The following is a 23,022-nucleotide window of genomic DNA, read 5'->3' as shown; positions in this document are numbered from 1 at the left end:
GCCTTGTAGTAACCTGCGTTACTACTTTTAATGATTTGTAAATCTGTACTCGTAGATCCCTTTGCTCCTCTATCTCATTTAGACTTTTATTTTCCTGATTCCATATGCTCTGACCTTAGTCATGAGTCTACTATGCAGTACCTTATATGGAAGGCCTTCTGAAGTTCCAAATATATTACATCTACTGCATCACCCTTATCTACCCTTTCTGTTACTTCTTCAAAGAATTTAATAAGGTTGGTCAAGCATGACCTTCCCCTTTGAAATCTGTTTGGACTATTCTTTATTACATTTTCAGTTTCTAGTTGTTTTTCTATTACATCTTTGAGTAAATATTCCATTACCTTTCCTACTGCCAATGTTAAGCTAACTGGTCTATAGTTCCCTGGATTTGTTCTAGCTCCCTTTTTAAATATTGGAATCATATTAGCTCTTCGTCAGTCCTCTGGCATTATTCCCTTTTCGAATTTTTTTTAAATAAATGCAGAAGGCAATTGCAATCACAACATAATAAGACAATGATTGAGACAATGATTGAGAAAGACATAAAGAAGATAAAAAACAATGCAATAAATTGGAAAAAAGCTAAGTTTTTGGGAATGAGACTGGAACGAGGAACGATAAACTGGAAAAAATATTGACAAAGAGATAGAACATAAAATGTTTACACTAAGTAGTGTCGACTGTACTATGCAAAAATAACATGCTATTGGACGCAGAGAGATTTTGCATGGATACACAATAAAATATCAGAATAAGTTTTGAATTCTTTGTATGCAGTAAGTGTTCAAATCCTCATTTTTATTAATATTCCAAACTGTAATTCTTCCCTCAAAATTGACTTTACTTGGCAATATTCTAAATCTAGTTAATTAACTTTTATTTTTGAAAATGCTTCAATTATTTAACAACGCTCAATTTATCGGGTCTCAAAAATAATCAACAAAAACACAATGGGTGCTGAAAATTCAAACTTAATCCACAACAAAAACTGGGAAATTTTATGTGAACCTCTCATTTCATAAATCATTATCTCCTGAAAGTCAGTCAATAACAAGCTTACAGCCTCAGCACAGTGACTTATTATACACCATGCTTCATTTCTGTAGTTAAAAAAGCACAAATCTTTTACCACATATTTGCAACAAACATCAGCTATTACATTCACTTAAAACATTTCCATAAAATTTCAATGATTATTCCAGAAAGACAAATATACAATTTTTATACACAATGTTTTCTCTATTTTGAAAAAAATAATGTCTTGTTTACAAGGGATTTTATCCTGCTTTCTTTGATTATACAATAGATATAATTAAGTAAAATACTTAACATTTCTCTATCAAAGGGTGCAAAGTTATTAATCTAGTAGAGCTAGGGCAACACAAAAGGTAAAACTAAGCCAACCTTTTATTAGCTGAATTTTTAAATATATTCATAAAATACTATTACTTTAGAAAAATTAGGCATAACGTTTGCTGAGTTTTACCTTTTGACACCACAGCCAACACGTTACACGCATGTTTGGAAATGAAGATTAAACATTGAGAGCTTTAGCAAAGAATGACTCTAATCTCAAAGTTATCTCAATAACCTCACTTAGCCACTGTATTTACTGCTTGTAATGAAGTCTAATTTTGAAAAGCCACTGATTCGAAGTTTCACTACCTAATATGATTTTATGATAATGCTTGGCAAAACAGTTAAATTAGTCTTCGCTTCTGTCTGAAATCTCACATTTCATTCCTGAAAATGAAAGCGATGTAGCACTTTTGTTAACTAGTGAAATTTTAAGTGAGAAATTATTATTCAATCCTACATACTGCTTCTGTATTACAATTTAAAATACAGATGTTTTAAAAGGCAGCAATGTTGGATAATTGCTGAAGCCACAAGGATAAGGATATTATAATAGCACATTTTCTAACATCTGTATCAGAAATACAATGTCTGTTGCTGGTATTCATGTTTTATCGATGATCACTAAAGCAAATTACAAACCTGTCACTTTGTTTTATTTTGAGCATTTTCTCACAGTTAAACATGCTCTTGTTAACAAAATATTTCAACATGACTGCAACCGTTACAAAATCACAACTGTAATTGCTATCCAGAAGTGCTTTACATTCACTTTGAAATAATTGAAGTTGCATTATCATTTACTCATTCTGATTAGTTTCACATTCCTTTCATAATGTTGAATTTATTCAATCAGTGGCCCCTGTGGACTTGGTCTGACTTAGAACTGTCAGTTAAAAGATTATTGCAACAATAAATTATCAAAAAGAGAGGATGATATATTAAAGAACAAAGAAGTTCTTTAATATAAACCTATGATAGAAGCAGAAAAAATTACAACTTAAATTTCAATTTTGAAAAATAACATGGTGCATTATTATTTATAAAACCTGTTGAATGGTAACACAATGAGAAAAATATGTTATGCTGCATGGAGACCAATTAAAAGGGATATATGGAGTCAAAATGAAGCTAAAAGTTCCTTATGGTAGGCACCGTCTTCTGAAAGCTCAGCAAGGTTGCTTTGTTTGATGTCTTCTCTCTGTAGCTGGCTGTAAGTACACTGAAAAAACCTATTACTCTTGACCAAAGCCTTCTGTCTCTTCAATGGCATACAGTAGCTTCTCCTTTAGCTGATCATAACTTTTGTAAGGGGGGAGATCCAGGCGATTGAAGCTGTAAAAGCCCACATCAACAATCATATGCACCAATCATACTTCAATATCTTGCTGTGTTTTTAAAAATAATTCCAAAAATCCCCCTTTCCCAAAGCATGACTGTTTGCAGCTAATTGATTCCCTGGATCAATCTGCCTATAAAATGACCCCTTCTCTACCACACGACTGAGATGGGAACAGAGTAAGAATAAAGCATGCCTTAGTAAACAGGACAGTACCTTCAGAGTTTGTCATGATGTAACCCAGAGCCATGAAGCTCAGGTGCAGTGAAATTGCAATTATTTTCAGCATTTCAGCTATAATTGTAATGACTGAATTTAACATTACAGGCCTGGGGACAGGAGGAAATGGAGGAAGTAAAGGAGAAGAAAAATGAGCAGTTCAGATAGTCATAAACACTGGAATTATTAACAATGGGCTATCTGCTCAGATACATTGTCAATAACAAAATAGGAAAGAGAGGACAACGCTGTATGGATTTTGTGGGAGGCAAACGTGGTTGTCCCACAGATGAGTTTACCCATTTGGAAACTGTTGGGCTGTGGGCCAGTAACAAATATATTTAGCAGAGCCCCTGCTGCCTTTGATGCACTTTTAAATTCTGAACTATCACTTAGCCTTTAAAGCCAGTTTTCATCCAATGGAAACACAGATTTGTGAAAGTTGTTTCCAGCTCAAAAATGGTAGGAGCCAGAAGAAAGAAAAAGAAATGTAACAGATGTTTTCATTAACTCTTAATTTAGGACGGTAGGAAAAAAGATTGTGTGAGAATAATAAGGGAAATAGACAAGTAGAATTAAAATGTTTATTTATTAATTTTAAAATTGTATTTTAAGTGGCTGTGTAGTAAGTTAACATTACAGGAATAAAGCTGTTTCTATACATTATTACTGTAATATTAGGTCTTCCTTTGGCATTACAGCAAATGAGTTGAAAACTTGTGAGACTGTCCAACTAGGACAATGGCCTCCTTTGGAAGAGCCACCAGTAAAATGATTAATAAAAACATTTAGAAAATTGGGCGGGGGGAAAGGGAATGAACCCAACATCACACACTCAATTAAATCATCACTTTTTAGCAATACTTTATTAAAACATAAGACTCACTACATGCAGGGAATTGCTTGCTTTGGGTTTAGATTTTGAGAACATGCCAATGATCACTGTTAAAAGTTTTCCATTCGCTGTGTGTATTGGTCTCTGGTAACAGAACAAAGTGCTGTGCTACAGCTATACATCAGAACAAACCAAACGTATGCAAGGGAGAGTTAAAGGTAAACTGGCATACATTTGCCTGAAATAACAACCGCCCACATTCCATATGTAACTTAGTACAATCACCTGCACTTGCTATAAATATTCCCGAACAATGGGACTCATACAACTTTCTATAGACTGTAGTATTTATTTTTAATCCATGCTTTGTGCTGAGTTCATTGATCTTAACTAAAGCAGTGGCCAAAGTGCTAAAATTGCCCTTGGAGTCCCTGAGCAAGGGAGTGGAAAATTAATCAGAGTTCCCACGCCAACTGTTTGCAACCTTGGCACACTACGCTGAGCTTTCCACCCTATATCCTCTCCATCACAAAGACTGTCCACTGCCACTTTCGCAACATCGCCCACCTCCTGCTGAAACCCTCATTCTTGCCTTTGCCACCTCTAGACATGACTATTCCAATGCTCTCCTGGCCAGCCTCCCATCCTCAAATCTTCATAAACTTCAGCTCCAAAGCTATGCTGCCCGTATCCTATCTCACACCAAGTTCCACTCACCCATCACCCCTGTGCTCTCTGACCGACATTGGGTCCCGTTTTCCAATGTACCTCCCCATCTCTGCAACCTTGCAATCCTCAAAAACTCTGCGTTCCTCCAACTCCAGCCTCAAGTGCATCCTCCACTCCCTTCACCCCACCATCGGCGGCCCTGCCTTCAGCTGTTTAGGTCCTAAGCTCCAGTATTCCTCCCAAAACCTCTCTTCTTCTCCACCTTTCTCCTTAAATCCAACCTCTTTGACCAAGCTATTAGTCACCCCTCCTAATATCGCTTTCTTTGGCTCAGAGTCAATGTTTGACTGATTACACTTCTTGAACATTTCCCTAGGTTAAAGACACTTTGTATAAATGCTAGAAGATGTTGTTGTAATCTAAGAACATAAGAACATAAGAAATAGGAGCAGGAGAAGGCCATACGGCCCCTCGAGCCTGCTCCACCATTTAATACGATCATGGTTGATCCGATCATGGACTCAGGTCCACGTCCCTGCCCGCTCTCCATAACCCCTTATTCCCTTGTCATTTAAGAGGTTCTATATTCTTTTAGTGGGCAGACATAAGATAGGACAACTATTAAACTGTTGATTATGGCTGAGGGATATAGGGATGCCTGTGTCGAAAAAAAAGTACCAATAACAAACCACTGTCACCATGTACATTACTGTATTGCTGATTTGCACTATAACTAACCAAGGGGTTAAAAAACAGATGTGAATGTTGACTAAAGGATATAACAAACGGACTGCTTATATTGCAGTCTAGCTGACCAAATAAATTGCACTGATTTCAGAAAGTGCATCTTCAGAGAAGCTTTTCACCCATAAAAACAATTTTCAATATTTTTTCTTTTAAAAGAACAGGTTAATTCATTGTTACTTACCAAGTGTGACTTCTTGGAAGCCAAGTATCCTTTCCAACCTTATCAATGCAGAATTTCTGTGGGCCATTGCTCCCTGTAAATAAAATTCAGATTGTTTGAATAAAATGTAATTAGCTCAATATGTTTCAATATTTGGATATCAGAGATCCATCCTCCCTGCTTGATTTCCAACTAAATCTCGCTCAACTTTGTGTACTGTGTTCTGGGATTCAAATCTGAACACCTGAGGCCACATGAAAGCATACAAAAAAAAGTGGTGAGAACCTCATTTAAAAGCTGAACGACTGGAAAGTATACTTCAACGATACTTAATCAAATGAGGATCTTCTTGTAGTTTTAAAAATAAAAAATGGAAGCGTATGGATCACCAGCACACAGAATGGTGGAAGGACCTATTGCTCCTCCAATTCCCATGGTGCCAGGCTCCTGTTCTCAGCCGTGTCACTTTGCACTGAGCAGAGGAGTTACTTTCAAGAGAGAGAGAGAGAGCTGGCTGGGGGGTGGGGGTTAAGGGGGTTAGGGGGTCCTGGCCATCATCGTGCACCACTTAGCAGCCACTTTCTAAGTGGCAGTGGCAGCAGATCAGTTGCTGTGTTAGCCTGAGATGATCATCAGTGATCAAATGAAGCCAGAGAGCATTAAATGTCTTGCTGTCAAAAAAGGTTTGAGATTAAAAGTCAAAATGTTAGAATCTTAATTGAGGGCCTTTGTGAAAAATGTTATTTGAAAACCTGTTGGTAGTATAAAGTAAAAGCAGAAAAACTGAAATAAAATGTCCCAAAAGCCTTGGAAAATAATTTCTTACCTATTAACTCTGCAAAGCCCCCAACAGGCAGACGACACGTGCCAGTGACAAACTGCAATAACCTGATTCGCTTCTCGTTGTCCATTTCTTTTACAACCTGATTACAGAATAAAACAAGGGCATGAGGTGACAATGCTCATAAATGGCATGTTACCTGTGTTAACATCATCTCAAATTAGGTCACTGCAATTCCTTTCCTTAAAGGGCCGCTGTCTTTACATAAGAACATAAAAAATAGAAGCAGGAGTAGGCCATACGGCCCATCGAGCCTGATCCACCATTTAATACGATCATGGCTGATCCGATCATGGACTCAGGTCCACTTCCCTGCCCGCTTCCCATAACCCCTTATTGGTTAAGAAGCTGTCTATCTCTGTTCAAATTTATTCAATGATCCAGCTTCCACAGCTCTCTGAGGCAGCGAATTTCACAGATTTACAACCAGAGAGAAGAAATTCCTACTCAGTTTTAAATGGGCAGCCCCTTATTCTAAGATTATGCCCTCTAGTTCTAGTCTCTCCCATCAGTGGAAACATTCTCTCTGCATCCATCCACCTTATCCAGCCCCCTCATAATCTTATATGTTGAGTAGAGGCCCAACCTACTCAACCTTTCCTCATAAGTCAACCCCCTCATCTCCGGAATCAACCTAGTGAACCTTCTCTGAACTGCCTCCAAAGCAAGTATATCCTTTCTTAAATATGGAAGCCAAAACTGTACGCAGTATACCAGGTGTGGTCTCACCAATACCTTGTATAACTGTAGCAAGACTTCCTTGCTTTTATACTCCATCCCCTTTGCAAAAAAGGCCAAGATTCCATTAGCCTTCCTGATCACTTGCTGTACCTGCATACTAACCTTTTGTGTTTCATGCACAAGTACCCCCAGTTCCTGCTGTACCGCAGCACTTTGTAATTTTTCTTCATTTAAATAATAACTTGCTCTTTGATTTTTTTTCTGCCAAAGTGCATAACCTCACATTTTCCAACATTATACTCCATCTGCCAAATTTTTGCCTGCTCACATAAGCCTGTCTATGTCCTTTTGGCAGATTTTGTGTGGCCTCCTCACACATTGCTTTTCCTCCCATCTTTGTATTGTCAGCAAACTTGGCTACGTTACACTCGGTCCCTTCTTCCAAGTCATTAATATAGATTGTAAATAGTTGGGGTCCCAGCACTGATCCCTATGGCACCCTACTAGTTACTGATTGCCAACCTGAGAATGAACCATTTATCCCGACTCTTTATTTTCTGTTAGTTAGCCAATCCGCTATCCATGCTAATATATTACCCCAACTCCGTGAACTTTTATCTTGTGCAGTAACCTTTTATGTGGCACCTTGTCAAATGCCTTCTGGAAGTCCAAATACACCACATCCACTGGTTCCCCTTAATCCACCCTGTTCGTTACATCCTCAAAGAATTCCAGCAAATTTGTCAAACATGACTTCCCCTTCATAAATCAATGCTGACTCTGCCTGACTGAATTATGTTTTTCCAAATGTCCTGCTACTGCTTCTTTAATAATGGACTCCAACATTTTCCCAACCACAGATGTTAGGCTACTGGTCTATAGTTTCCTGCTTTTTGTCTGCCTCCTTTTTTAAATAGGGGCGTTACAACAAAAAAAAAATCATGGCAATGAAACCAAATGATGGACTGCTCTGAAACTCTACTGGCTGAAGGCACTGCCCAGTATAGTTCAAAGCCATACAGACCAGAAAGTTCCCACATTCAATTACCAGTTTGTGCGAGTTAGCTGATCTCCTGCAGGGTACAATTTAGGATGCTAAAATCGGACTCAGTGCCTTGGGTCTGGGAGGGGTTGCAAAATAATCAGCCATGGCTCCAAACTCCTAAACATTATTCAGGGAAAAGTGGGCAATTTTCTCTAGCTTTGGATTGGTGACAGTCATTTTAATCCAGTTGCAATGCACAAGTTTAAAAACCAGTTGCAATCAGAATTATGTCCCCAACCTACCAGATATGAATGTTGTAACAATTTCTTTAGTTATTGCATTCCAAAGATATTTCATTGGCAATGGAGTGTTGGGATGTCCTGAGATCATGAAAAGCATAATATAAATTTGCAAATCAATGAATCAGGGTTTCAGAGCAAGGCAGAGTAAGACTCACTGAAGAGAGTAGTCTTCTATTGCTTTGAACTAAAGTAGGAGAAGCCCTCAAAGAATCAGTAGGTTGTTGAGTTTTGTGATTCTATTTTAGTAGACATATTGCTCAAACAGCAAAGCAGCTGGGCTTTGGCACAACAAACCACAAAGCTGTAAATGCAAATTCGAGCCATAAGATGTGGTGCAACATAATTAAGCAATTGCTTTGGAATTTTGATCCTTATTTCCCCCCACTGTATGTTTGATTTCCATAATTACAGTTTTCATAATGCATAATACATTTGCAGCAATAAAATACCTTGGTTACATCCTGTTACGTTGTAAAATGAGTGTCATTTATAAATAAAGAATGCTATTATCCATTTATTTATTTTTCAGGATGGTGTGTGGCTTGGCTGTACTTCAAAAAACACAACCAAAATGAATAATCATCACTTGTATAAATTGAGAAATCGTAGAGCTGGCTTTACTCTGTACTTGTGGGCTCTTCAGTTTGTGCACAAAACAGTCACTCTGTCTGTGCAAGGTCTTCACAGCAGTTTAGCTGTATTTATTTTTACAGCTAAAACCACTAATTACAAGCCTTTCCTAAATATGACAGCTATCTAATATTCTGCCTCAACAAATGCAATCCGCAAAGTCAGTTTCTTCCTTTTGGGAAATCTTCACATTTTAACTCTGAGATTTTTATGAGTTGATTTTGAATTTACAGGACTATTTCAATAATAAGTGACATAATGGGGTAGAGAGAAAAATAAATTTCAACTCAAACCAAAACAAATAGCTGACCATTTACATTGAGTTACATTGACTCTACAGCACAGAAACAGACCATTCGGCCAACTGGTCTATGTCGGTGGCTGTGCAACACCCAAGCCCCCTTCTACCCCTCTTCATCCAACCTTATCAGCATAACCCTCTATTCCTTTCTCCCTCATGTGCTTATCTAGCTTCCCCTAAAATGCATCTATGCTAGTCACCTCAACCACTCCCTGGGGTAGCGACTTCCACATTCTGACCACTTTCTAAGTTTCTTCTGAATTCCCTTGTGAATTTATTAATGACTATCTTATATTTATAGACTCCCCCCACAATTGGAAACATTTTCTCGACATCTATCTTATCAAACCCTTTCAGAATTTTAAAGGCCTCCCTCAGGTCATCCTTCAGTGATCTTATCGAAACGTATAAGATTATGAGGGGGCTTGACAAGTTGGATGCAGAGAGGATGTTTCCATTGATAGGGAAGACTAGAACTAGGGGCACAATCTTAGAATAAAGGGCCGCCCATTTAAAACTGAGATGAGGGGGAATTTCTTCTCTCGGAGGATTGTACATCTGTGGAATTCGCTGCCTCAGAGAGCTGTGGAAACTGGGTCAATTGAATAAATTTAAGACAGAGATAGACAGTTTCTTAACCGATAAGGGAATATGGGGTTATGGGGTTATGGGGAGCGGACAGGGAAGTGGACCTGAGTCCATGGTCGGATCAGCCATGATTGTATTAAATGGCGGAACAGGCTCGTAAGGCCACATGGCCTACTCCTGCTCCTATTTCTTATGTTCTCTTTTCTAGAGAAAAGAGCCCCAGCGTGTTCAGCCTTTCCTGGTGAGTACATCCGCTCAATTCTGGTACCATCCTTCTGAATCTTTTTGGCATCTTCTTCAATGCCTCTTTACCCTTTTTATAATATGGAAACCAGAACTGTGCACAGTGTGGTCTATCTAAGATTCGAAACAAGTTTAACATAACCTCTTTGCTTTTTAATTCTATCCGTCTAGAAATTAACCCAGTGCTAAGTTTTCTTTTTTTATGGCCTTATCAACCTGCGTTGCTACTTTTAGTGATTTGTGTATCTGTACCCCTAGATAACTTTGCTCCTCTACCCCATTTAGACACTTATTATCCATGCAGTATATGACCTCTTTATTCTTCTAACCAAAATGTACTATCTCACGCTTATCTATATTGAAATTCATTTGCCAATTGCTTGCCTATTCTGCTAGTTTATTAATGTCTTCTACTATTTTGTCCCGTTCTTCCTTTGTGTTAACTACAGCCCTCCTAATTTGGCATTGTCCGCAAATTTTTAAACTGTAGTTCTGATTCCCCAGTCCAAATCACCAATATAAATTGTGAACAACAGTGGTCCCGGCACCAATCCCTGTTGAACACCACTTCCCACCGTTTTCCAGTTTGAGTAGCTACCCTTAACCCCTCTGTTTTCTGTTTTATATTCATTTTGCTATCAGTCCCATGACTCCACATTCTCTGACTTTAGTTACGAGTCTAAGGTACTCTAAGGCCTTTTAAAAATCCAAATATATTACATCTACATTACTCTAAAGGAAGATTTACTTTTGTGCTCTGGATAGTGAAATGGTAAACAAGTTCCTTATAAACTGGTTAAATGTGTTGTACATAGTGTAGAGAGGAAATATTTCCTCTCTATTTTGCTGCTCCTGATTTAAAAATGGTTAAATGCTAGTGACATGGCTCATAAAAAGATTTTTTAATTTAATATTCCATCAGATGCTCTTAGAAAAAAAGCAAAGTAATGAAAGACAATCAAATTTTTACATTTAATCAGCTTACTATTTACAATTTGTTTCAAAGTACTGCCTAACCTAGCTCTTGCTAGCATTACAAATTTGCATTCAATCCTGCTCCACTACGAAGGAATGTGGTTGCGGTTGCCTTAATCCTCTAATTGTCGTCAGTGACAAGTGGATAAGTAATGTTTGGTAGCTTGCTACGGATACCATTCCAAAGCAGACTGAAGGCAGCAGCTATGAAACAAACAAAATGAATCCTCGACCTGATTTTTCCTTTTACCTATCGAATTGACTGGGTTACCCACCTGCCAGAACCATTGTATTGACTTGCTGTTCTTAGTGTAATGGCGATAGATGGTGTTCTTCTGCCAATCAGTTAGGTCAATTTCTTGCATTCCACACAGCATTAACTGTAAATAAATGAGTAATTATTTGATTGCCATCTCTGGTTGAACATGATCAAAGTTATAGTATTCTTTGAACCATAGTTGCCTATAACTGTACCACCTGGAATTTTATGCACTTTTAATGCTTTGAGCCTTTCTGTAGTTTTTATTTAGCACAAAATTACTAACATTTTTATTTTATATTGAAGATAACACAATATAAGCTTATCCATCATGTATATTTGGTGGCAAAATGCCATACAAAGCGATGCAGGACATGAAGTGCTGGTGATTCAAAGGTCACACACCAGGCTCGTACTATAGTAGTTTTGGAAAGTATAAGAAAAGAAAGGAAATAATGGATTACAAAATAGATATAAAAATCCTGATTGATGCGCAAATACTTTGAAGTTGCTTTTGAAGGGAGAGTTAAAAATAAGAGCAGAATGACTGAATTCAACCAATTACCGAATTAGTAATATATTATTAGAATCGGCTCTGTGGAGAAGTATAGCCTATAGATTAAAAATGGGTTGCTATGTAGGAGTGTGCTTGGAACACAATATGGAAGGAAGTAAAGACAGACCTCTTGTTTAGGAGTAGGAGGGAGAGGTAGATGTGATGGGATTTGGAAGAATTTTGTATATGCAGTAAATGGAAGGGTGGAACCAAAGATAAATTAGGGCAAATCCTAAAAGGTAGAAGAAGGGATTAAAACTAAACTAGAGGTTTAGGGGAAAGTGAAAAAGGTGAATGTTATAGGTGGGATAGGTTGGTGTTACAGGGGTTAGAAGTATTGAACATGTATGTTTGAAAATTAAGACAAAAGAAACAGAGGGACAAAGAGGGAAACATTATAAAGAAACCTTGCTGTTTGGTTGTAACAAACCATTTCGTATAAAGAACTCGATAAAAGAAATGGAAGCAGGAAGATGCATGCCCTATGTGCATCATTATACATTTGAAACAAGCACAGATCTGAACTGCATTGCAATTGAGGACAGTGGGCTGGAATTTCCTGTGTATTTGCACCCAGAGACACGTGGGGTGTAAAGCAAATACCCGGCATAAAAGATAGAGGAAACTTGGGCGCAAGTGTGTTACGCTACGCCTGAATTTCCTCGTTCTTTTACGTTCATAGATTGATCCCTGCCCCCGAAAGCATTGTGGTTCATTATAATGGCTCTGATCTCAGCCTAAAGACCTGTGCTTGCGAATTTCCAGCATTACACTGGTTCAATATGGGTGTAAAATTAAGCCCAGACTTTTAGGCACATCAAGTAAAGTCATTTCTTGGAGTTTTCATGCTAGTTTTTGAGCGATTTATTTTTATTTATCCTCACCGAGTCCTGCACTGTATTTCTGTTTCTTTGAATATCTTTTGATGGCATCTGTATGTCACATTGAAAAGCTTCCACGATTTCATGTTCTTAAACATGCTGCAGCTAATGATAGCTAGATGGCTCAAAACTTTCATTTTCATAATTAAAAAAGGAATTCATGGTTTGAGTTTGATGATTTTCTTGAGGGCCCGACTGTTTATGCTAATTTTCGCTTGTGTACACAATTTTATGGTGTATATTAATGAGATTGGCAGGACATTTGGGTGTAAATAGACAGTGGCAGAATGGGTATGGGAATGGGTGTAATATCAGGTGCAGTAAGTTCCAGGCTATTCCTGCTGGGATGGATGCAATAATGCTGCACAGAAAAGTTTTAAATTTGTACCACGTCTGCAAATCTTTTTCTATAGTTCACAGAAAAGCAACTCCAATTTTAATGTTAATGAATATAGACTGAACATGGTTGAGAGCGGGAGTTTACAATAAAAAGTAATCCTAATTAAATGAAATAAATAAACCTTTTTATATATTACCAGCTGTATACTTGATTTAACAAGTACACTACTTAATAATGGGTTACAATAAGTGTTTCTATGACCTCAATTTTCTATGGAGAAGAAACTAAAATTGACCAAATTCTTATCTCTGGAATTGTTAAAATTAAGAGTGTACATTTAAAATGATGGCTTTATCAAGATACAATTCAAGATATCAATCAATTGTAGTGCTTTGTGTGTTTATAGTGCAGGAATGCTACACTAGATTCCAAAAGAATTAGCAACTATTCCAACAGTAAAGACTCCCAGCTGCACTCAAGATATGATGATACAACACGAATGCAGTCCTCAAGTGAAAGGTCAGTAGGTAGCGCACTCAATTATTGAGAAATTGAAGCCCAAGATTTAATGTTAAACCTTAAGAAAGCTGATCTTCCTTACCCTTCAAACTAATCACCCTTACACTGGTACTTTCTAAAGTTATGGAAGCTGCTATTAACTTTCAAGTTATCCATCATCTTGAAAGTTCTGACCTAATCCAGATGAACATACAAAAAGAAAAGTGAGAAAAGAGCAACAGACCCCCATCAAAGCACACCCATTCCATTAGCTAGTGCAACCTTACCCATCACCCTATTCAACTCCTAGTAATGATAACGCCTGGTCTAGGTAAAAGGCTCATGGGAAAACTCCTCAAACTGCTTCCCGGCATTCTAAGGGAATCAAGCTGGTTCTGAGAGACTAGTTACCCATGATGTATCAGTGGACATGCTTAATTAGCACATACCCTCCCCCCCTCCAATATATATATAAATTTACAGGAACAGCACCATTTCCATCTATTGGGCCAATACCAAAGGCTACAGACTTCTTATTCCTTTATGTCAGTATGTTTTTCGGTACGGTTATTCTACTGGTGATCTTATTCACACGTTAAGCATTTCTGGAACTCTGCTTGAGCACATAGATGAATCATCCAACATTACCGTGGACATTCTGAAGCCTTTGGCAAGTCTGGCACCATGCACCTCTAAACAAGTTGCCATTATATGACCTCCCACACATACTATGCCCACACCTTGAGAATTGCCTCTCAGATTGTTCCATTTTTCTTGTGCTTAGTGGTTTATCCTCTGGCTCTTTTTCCATTAAAACAGGGGCTCCTCCTCATTCCCACTCTTCATATCAATAATCTCCTCCCCCCATCAGCCAATTTATTTCATTTTTTTGTGGATGATTTTACTCACATTCATCAACTTCCTTCAGATCAAACAACTTCAGTCCTTCAGTTCACAGTGCAGTGGCTGAATTACATCATTTTTCCCCTCCATGTCTTTTAATGGGACAAAGAAAATCTTGTCTCTTTCAACTGTTCGAAGACACAGCTGATCGTGTCTCTGACTATTCCAACCAACAGTAACACCTCTTACTCCAGGCTCCACCCTATCTTGACTTACTAGCTAGTGTCCTGTACAATAAAAAGTTCTTGTAGATAAGAGACCACTGTCGACTCAGAGAGAAATCAAAATATCAGGCAATGTTTCAATCTTCAATTATAATAATCGATGGAAATAAAAGAATCAGTAAGTTAAGCTTCTTTGTGTTAAAACTACGTCATATTGGAAGCTCATTGGTGAAAAGAGAAATGCAGCCCTATAGATTTTGAGTGGTTTCCTTAAAACTTGTTCATCATAGAATGTTTTTAAAATGTTTCCATTCTCATCAGTTTGCCCGAGAGATGGGATCAACTAGTTTTCCCACTGTTCTCAATTGTATATATCTTGCATCACATTTTGTACGCAGACTGCAATACAGGCGTTTACCTCTAGTTCTTTTTCATCAAAATACCGCAGCCATTCTAATGGCACCACCTCATTGAATCCATCCAAGAAAGCTTTGGTTTGTTCCTCAACTCCACGAGTGAATCTCCAGTCTGTCAGCAATCTAAGGGAAAAAAACTTCAATTGAATGCATATTGTTGTCAACATTTGAGAGTGACTGACGCAGATGATGCATGTACTCTTTAAACTCTGACAACTGATGGGTCTTTCTGAGGCAGCGGTTTGAAAAACTACATTTTTATTTTATGGGATTTAAAAGCTGTTTCACTGATTTTGCTATTCGGCAGGAATTCTTTAGTTCATCTGGGGCAATAAAAAGTAGCATTTTCGATTAGCTACAGTCTGTCTGACGCAAAAACAAAAAAAAAATATCAATAGATTGTTGTATTCTGGGTATGACCTATTGAAGGGCAGACCAGGAACATGTTTGTGACATGGCAGCAAGTTTAAATAGTGGATGTGGGTAGGTGATCACATTTGTGACAGGCACAGAGAGCAAACATAAAACAAAAAAAGGGAAATTAGGGATGGGCAATAAATGCTGGCCGCGCCAGAGATGCCCACATCTCAGGAACAAATTTTTTAAAAATTGAGTTCGACACCTAAAGGTTAACAGGGAACTGTGATAGACAAGAAACAAGCTAGACATCGATCAATATAGATCAAAACTTCCACATCCCTACAGTAAAACAATCTGACTGATCGAATATGTTTATTAAAAAAGAGCATTAAATAATAATTGTCACAATATGATTAGTATACATTTTTCCTACTGTGGGCTATTAAATGAAACACGGCTTCTGATTTCTAAATTAAGATCGTAAAAAATGTTTAGAATTGTTAACCTCATGTACTCCTCCTTATTCTCTTCAATGACCATAATATTTTCTCCATCTTTCTTCAGCTCATGGGTTGTAACCTTCCCCAATATTTCCATATCTTGAGCAAAATACAGTTCCAAGCCACATTCTTCTACATTGTTCTCCCTAAAAGGGAAAAAAATACATAAGCTCAGCACAATGATCTGTACCATCTGGTCCTCAATATTGCATTAATTTCCTGAGAAACAATTAAGAATTTATGCATCACTATGCCCTCTGCAAAACCATTTCCAAATGTATTTTCCCTCAACAACCAAGAAGTCAGTTGAAACACAAAATTAAATCAATTTCAGTAAGCCTAGAGGGTTAACTGTATATTAACATTGAAATACATACTTGAATGATTTTACAACCACAACACGTTTTGTAACTGGTCTGTATGTTCGAATATATAGCTTTACATGAACAGATACTTACTTGATCCACAATAGAGAATTGTAGAACTCTGGGTCAATTGATTCCAAGTCCTTCATTGTCGGTTTTTTATTGAGCATACGTTTATAAAACGGCAATGTGAATCCTGTATCAATAAATTTACCATGATACAGAGCCTAGAAGTAAACAAAACAATGAAGCCGTCAAAATAAGGTTTCATGATACAGCTTACAGAGAAGTTCTGAGAAGGCTGAAGATAGGAACAATTGCTTCCATATCTTCCAATAATACTTTGTGCCAGATAAAGCCATAATACCACATATAGGGGCTTTGGTTAGTTTATTATCCAAGATGAGCTGATCATAGAGATAGCCAGAATGGATTTGTAAAGAGTAAGTCATGTCTAATGAACCTAGTTGAATTTTCTGAGGAGGTAACAAATGTGGTACATAAGGGAGTGTCAATGGATGTTATTTATAGGGATTTCTAGAGGCATTCGATAAAGGTCCGGATGTTAACAAAAATGAGAGCACATGGAATTGGAGGCTTGGATTGGGAATTGGTTTGGAGGTAGGAGACTGAGAGTAGGGATAATGGGTACGTACTCAATTTGGCAGGATGTGATTAGTAGTGTGTGTGTCCCCCCCCCCCGCACCCCCACCCCCACCCCCCCAGGGATCCACACTGGGGCCACAGCTTTTCACTATATTTATAAATGACTTGGAAAAAGCAATGGAGAGCCATATATCCAAGTGTCCTGATGACTAATTTACGTGGCACAGTAATGTAGATGGGAGCAGAACGTTGCAAAGGGACATTGAGAGATTAAATGAGTGGGCAAAACTGTGGCAGATGGGAGTTTAATGTGAGATAGTAGGAGGTCATCCACTTTGGACCTGAGAAAGATAGATCAGAGTATTTTCTAAATGGCAAGAAGCTAGGAATTATGGATGAGCAGAGATATTTTAGGGTCCAAATCATTAAAAACTAGTGGACAGGTACAAATAATAATTAAAAAGGCTAATGAAATGTTGGTTTTTATATCAGGAGGACTGGAATAGAAAGGGGTGTAAGTAATGTTACAGCTGTACAGAGCTCTGGTTAGATCTGGAGTACTGCATTCAGTTCTAGGCAATGCACCTCAGGAAGGATATAATGGCCTTGGAGTGGGTGCAGCGCAGATTCAGCAGAATTATATTGGGGCTAAAGGGATTAAATTATGAGGACAGGTTGCCTAGACTAGACTTGTATTCTCTTGAATATACAAGATTAAGGGTGATTTAATGATGGTCAAATGAATTGATAGGGGAGGTAGTGAGAAACAGTTTCCTCTGGTGGGAGAGCCCAAAACAAGGGGGCATAACCTTAAAATTAGAACTAGGCGGTTCAGGGGCTGATGTCAGAAAGCACTTCTTCACACAAAGAGTAGTGGAAATCTAGAACTCTCTCTCCCCAAAAAACTGTTGAGGCGAGGTCAATTCAAAATTACAAAACTGAGATTGATAGATTTTTGTTAGGCAAGAGTATTAAGAGTTAGGGAACCAAGGCAGGTAGAAACATAGAAACATAGAAAATAGGTGCAGGAGTAGGCCATTCGGCCCTTCTAGCCTGCACCGCCATTCAATGAGTTCATGGCTGAACATGCAACTTCAGGTAGATGGAGTTCTGTAAATAAATAGCCAATAGGCTCTTAGCTTCAGGTTATGACTTGACTTGAGTTTAATGTGTGGTGGCTGGTGTACAATGGCCACCACATGTTAAAAAAATCCAAGCACAGGCATCTTCCACCCTTCAATATGTAGTTCGGGACCTGGAATATTAGGTCCTTCATTGAAACACTTGTGAACTCATCCCTTTTTGGCGTGGAAGCAAGTCATCCTCAATTCGAGGGACTGCCCAAGAAGGTGACTTGAGCTGCCAAGGCCACATAACTTAGCACCCTATCACAAGTTACACAGGCCCACTCCCCAGCAATATCTTTCTTGTGAATGTGATTACTTATACCACAGCTCCCAGCCACTCAGCTTGAGTCACCATTTACTAAGATTACACAATTTTGCCTAAGACAGCAAACAATTGCATTCCTAATGGAGCTCACAAGCCAGTGATCCAAAGGTTTATAATGGTAAATTGCTTTGTGCCTCTGGATCCCATGTAATTGCTATGTAATTGGTGAACCTTGGAAAGCAAGCAGAGTGCACTCCTACTGAAGGAATTTGCACCATCTTTAAATCTGCAAATTTGACAGATTCAGTTTTGTATCTGGGTCCATAAACTGCTGGGTAACCATGGAACCTTATTCCACAAGAATAGTATCATTGTACATATATCATTCATTTCCTGTACCATTGCAGGAGGCATATATGATTACACACACACACACGTATAAATATATATATATTATATATATATATATAATATATATATATATATATATATATAGATATGAGAGCAAATGAGCGCAAGTCAGTGAGAGTGAGACCGAGCAAGAGCAAGGAAAGAGATGGTGACAGGTAGATGAGGGTTACAAAATAAATGCCTGCTTCTCAAGTGTAAATGGAAATATGTCAATATTTTCAGGGGCGGGGGCGGAGAAAGAGAAAGGGCAGAGTGAGATCCTTGCATCCATTTTCAGTGCCATCACAATGCACGTGTTGGAGGTCCATGTTTAAGTGTGAGCCATTGCTCAGTGGTAACTCTCTCACCTCTAAGTCAGATGGCTGTGGATTCCAGCCCCACTCCAGAACCTGAGCACACAATCTATGCTGGCACTTCAGTGCAGTACTGAGGGAGGTGCTGTACTGTTGATGGTGCTGTCTTTGGAATGAGATGTTAAACTGAGGCCCAGTTGGCCCTCTTAGGTGGGCCTAAAAATCCATGGCACGATCTGAAGAAAAGCAGGGGCGTCTTCCCAGTATCCTGTCCAATATTTATCACTCAACCAATATGACAAAAACATTAATTATTTCACTATGGGACTACGCTGTGTGGAAATCAGCTACACCAATGTTCCTTTTAAGCTGTGCGGGCACACGGCGCTCTAGGGAATCCGTGCAGCCAGCTTTTCAATGTATAAACCGCGCATGTGCGGTATTTTGAATGGGTCAAAAGAAATGACAGGGAACCTTGGCTACCACATTTCCTTACATTACGACAGCATTTCAAATGTACCTAAATTGGTTGTGAAATGCTTTGGGATGTTCTTAGGTTGTGAAAGGTATTATATAAACACAAGTTGTTTTTTCCTACTAGTCCTGGGACACCTACCTGCCAGTTGGCAGAAATAGAAATTCGGTTACACAATATCAAAATTTACAGGTTCCAGACCTAAAACTGAATTCCCAAACATTGTTTAATACATGTGTACTTTGGAAGTTGCAGTAGGTATTTAGAATGCAGGTGGTTACATGCTCTAGATTTCAATGACTAGACTTACCATCGCTATGAACCTTCCAATGAAACGGAAATAGGTCAAGTGATCAGGATTGATTGATGACGCGGGGTTTATCTGGAGACAGTAGTTGTTCTTTCCAGCATATTCAAACAAGCAGTACATTGGATTGAGAACTTCATGGGAAAGCAGGAAAAACCACTCTCTATGGAACAATAATAAACTCAAATAATAAATGTTAAAAGTTTAACAACTTAAGTTGTGTGAAGAATCAAAACAAAACTTTCATTTTGTTATTCAAAGACCATGCAAATTATTTTTCAAACAGATTTTTCACCATCCCACTGTTCCTTCTGCAGCCAAGAAATGACAAACTCGACTCCAACTTCTGAACCATGGGCAGCACAGCCATTTCCCACCATGGGAGTCAAATAAAGCTTCACTTCACCACCTCCATCTCTCTACCCAAAAATTATCGCAAGGTAATATACTACCAAATCTATCATCACAGTTCTTAACAATTGTCTTAACTCAGGTGCAATTATACAACTAAGTAAAGGCATTTCAAAAATTATTAAAAATATTTGCAATACAATTAAATAATTTATTCTCAAAGAAAATGCTTAATAAATGAGCTAAACTAAATGCTTATAACCTCACCCCCTCTCCCATCAGTATGGTCAATTTCACAGCTCACTAGAAAACTGAAGCGTCAAGCACCCCCTGATCAGGCATGCATATTTATCTGCAGAGTAAAATTTCTTCCACTCTGCCTCAAGAATATGCCTGAGTCCTTACCACAAAAGAACACTCCCTATTGAACCAGTGTGATATTTTCTATTTTGCTTATCCCTGTGGCTTCTCTCAGTTAAACAGCTTTTACAACAAATTAGGACCAGTTTTGTGCTGTGGCTCCATGCTCAAAGGAATTGCGTGCCCAAACTCATTTCACATAGGGCATTTGCAACCAACGGACAAAGCAAACTTTCACCCCGTCAGTCTGTGCTAGACTTGACCCTAGAACTCAGGCTCCTTCACTCACCACGGTTCTATTGTACTGAATGGTATTGAAATTAGTTCAGGTTTAATATTGATGACCGACTTTATTGGTGTACCGATAGACTGGCCCACATGTGTGCAGGATTTCCTCACAATTCCCCAATATGCTCAAGTTTCCAATCTCAGCCAGGCCATTGGGGACACTATGTCCCTTTCCCAAAGTAAGCGAAGGAAGATCAGAGATTGCATCGACTGCTCTTGTGTATCCCGTCGGAGTGCCAATACAGTAGTACTGGCAGAGGCATGGGAACAGGACACCTTTAGGTCTGTGATAGGTACATAATCTGGTTACGGTGGAGTGCAGAGCCAGAAGCAGAAAACACAATTACTTTTTTTCCCCCCAGAAAACTTTCATAAAGTTAAAAATTGCTTTGATTGCAACAATGATCATTTGTAATCTTTAATTCGACAGAAATGTGATATACTACATTGTTCAGCCCATCTGGTCTCCAGATGGGAAAGGCTGACTGGAATCAGGTTATACATATCCATATGCCTCATGTAACTGTCAACAGAATGCAGTTTCAGCTACTTTGACTAGCACGAAAAGTCACAGAAGGAGGAAGAACCTCAGCACAGAGACAAGTAGTTTCCACTGATGCAGGAAGATTCTCTGCAGCCTGTCCGTGGTTCTACCCTGTGGTAGAACAGCATGACGTAACCTACCATAGGGTAAAACCACTGGTAGGTCACAAGAGTGAAAGGGGCTGCAGGAAGCGATGACGGAGACTCTAAATAGTGCAGGCACTTCATCCACCAAGAAAGAATACCAACATTGAACATCTATATTCCCATATAAGGCAGAATACAAAACAGAAGCTTATCCAGTTTACATTAGAAGCTGCACCATTATAGAAAACATATCGTGAAGTCAGCACAAAAATGATCTTTTGATGGCCATGCCTTATGAAATTTTAAATTCCTTTATTTCAGAAACAACCACAATGAGTCATCAAAATATTTGTTTAATTTTATACTGCAGCTTCTAATGAAGATTTTATAAGGGTTTCATGCAGCCAACCACCTGCTAGAATTTCGTGCACATTTTTGTATCTAAAACTAAATATATTGCACATATTTTACATATTTTGCATTCAAAACTTATGCATATCATCTATCTTAAGGCCATTAATATACACTGAAATTTGAGAAGCACTAATTTTCTGATATCAGTTAGGAGTACATTGTATATTGCAAAAACTAAAATTAGTTTTATTTTCATCACACTGCAACATATCATCAGACACAGGTATTTACCAAATATTCTTGCATTGTGCTTGGAGTTAGTGTTCAAGTTGTTGCATCGTAAAATATCTCGTCAAACAGCTACCCTCCCCCAACTATTTCAAGGTAGATCCCATAATGCACCATTTAACAAGAATTAACACAAATCTGCAGAACACTAAATGCACAGAAAAAAACCTTATTGATTGTGAATTTATGTTTAAGAAACAGGATACAACACTTAAAATGGGGTAACAAACAATAGTGAATGAGAATTAAGGGGACAGTATGCTCAAATGACAATCGCTGTCAAGGACTGTGACCTTGTTTCCAGAAATCTCAAACTCTGAACTGCGTTTGTAAGCGAATATACCATGTCTAAAAAAGTCATAATTCTTTTATAGAAAAATGGAAATTAAATTATTTGTACCGGGGGGGGTGGGGGGGCACTCCCTACCCCAGATTATTGCATCTGGTCAACTGCACCACCTCTGCCCTGCCACATTAGCTTCCTCAAGCAGTACCTACCTCGAGTACTCCTGCCAGCAAGATCTGCTGATGCTGCGACAGCTGATCTTGCAGCTGACACCTCCTCACAGCACAGGAGCACATTGATTTCAAGGCAGGCAACCCTGCTGAGATCATTTTTACAAAGGCTGTCAACAGAATTTGGGAGAAGAGCACGTATAGTTTTTAGTGCGCACCTCTTTAAGTAGGGGGTCTTGGGAGAACATTTTTTTTTTTGGCCAGCTTTCTTGGATCTGTGGCAGATCCAGAAGGAGTATGCAGGGAAATGTAAGCTGGTAGAACAGCTGATTGATCCGCTGTTGCAATGACAACTCATCTTGCTGGTAAGAAGGTTCCTAATCAAGCAAGTTTCAACTGTCGCTGGTCTCTCATTGTCACAAAAATTCTCATGGACCATCAAGCATGAAAGCAACGAATAATCGGGGTTCCACTGTAGTTTGAAATGTGTGCACTGCTGTTTTGCATCTTTTCAGAAACTGAACTGCAATATGAAACCATAGTTTACAATCACAGCATCTTTAATTAGCCAGAATGCTGCTGTAATTTAAAAAAAAACTGATAGCATTTCCATGTTCAGTTGTATAGTGAATCACTTCTGAATCACAGTCACTGTTATCATTACATGCTTAGTCATGTATTCGTTCAGCTACAGG

General features: G+C 38.4%; 1 protein-coding gene across 6 annotated transcripts in view; it reads right to left on the bottom strand.

The window, feature by feature from the left end:
- Positions 1-618: 618 nt before the first annotated feature.
- Positions 619-23,022, bottom strand: part of wwp2 (WW domain containing E3 ubiquitin protein ligase 2) — a 247,327-nt gene continuing 224,923 nt past the window's right edge. For 5 of the 6 annotated variants that reach the window (XM_070898209.1, XM_070898214.1, XM_070898210.1 and 2 more), the window contains 8 exons: positions 19,604-19,763; positions 16,210-16,343; positions 15,757-15,897; positions 14,894-15,014; positions 11,150-11,254; positions 6,155-6,251; positions 5,350-5,422; positions 620-2,694 (listed from right to left, as the gene is read on the bottom strand). In XM_070898209.1, the coding sequence (XP_070754310.1) occupies positions 2,595-2,694; positions 5,350-5,422; positions 6,155-6,251; positions 11,150-11,254; positions 14,894-15,014; positions 15,757-15,897; positions 16,210-16,343; positions 19,604-19,763 (931 nt within the window). In that variant the 3' untranslated portion in view covers positions 620-2,594. Of the gene's footprint in view, positions 2,695-5,349; positions 5,423-6,154; positions 6,252-11,149; positions 11,255-14,893; positions 15,015-15,756; positions 15,898-16,209; positions 16,344-19,603; positions 19,764-23,022 lie in introns of all 6 variants that reach the window. The other variant, XM_070898213.1, reaches the window with a different exon arrangement.

The sequence above is a fragment of the Pristiophorus japonicus genome, chromosome 13 (assembly GCF_044704955.1).
Source record: "Pristiophorus japonicus isolate sPriJap1 chromosome 13, sPriJap1.hap1, whole genome shotgun sequence".
Classification (NCBI taxonomy): Eukaryota; Metazoa; Chordata; class Chondrichthyes; family Pristiophoridae; genus Pristiophorus; species Pristiophorus japonicus.
Note: the sequence above shows the minus strand (reverse complement) of the source record. Positions and strands in the feature narration are given on the sequence as shown.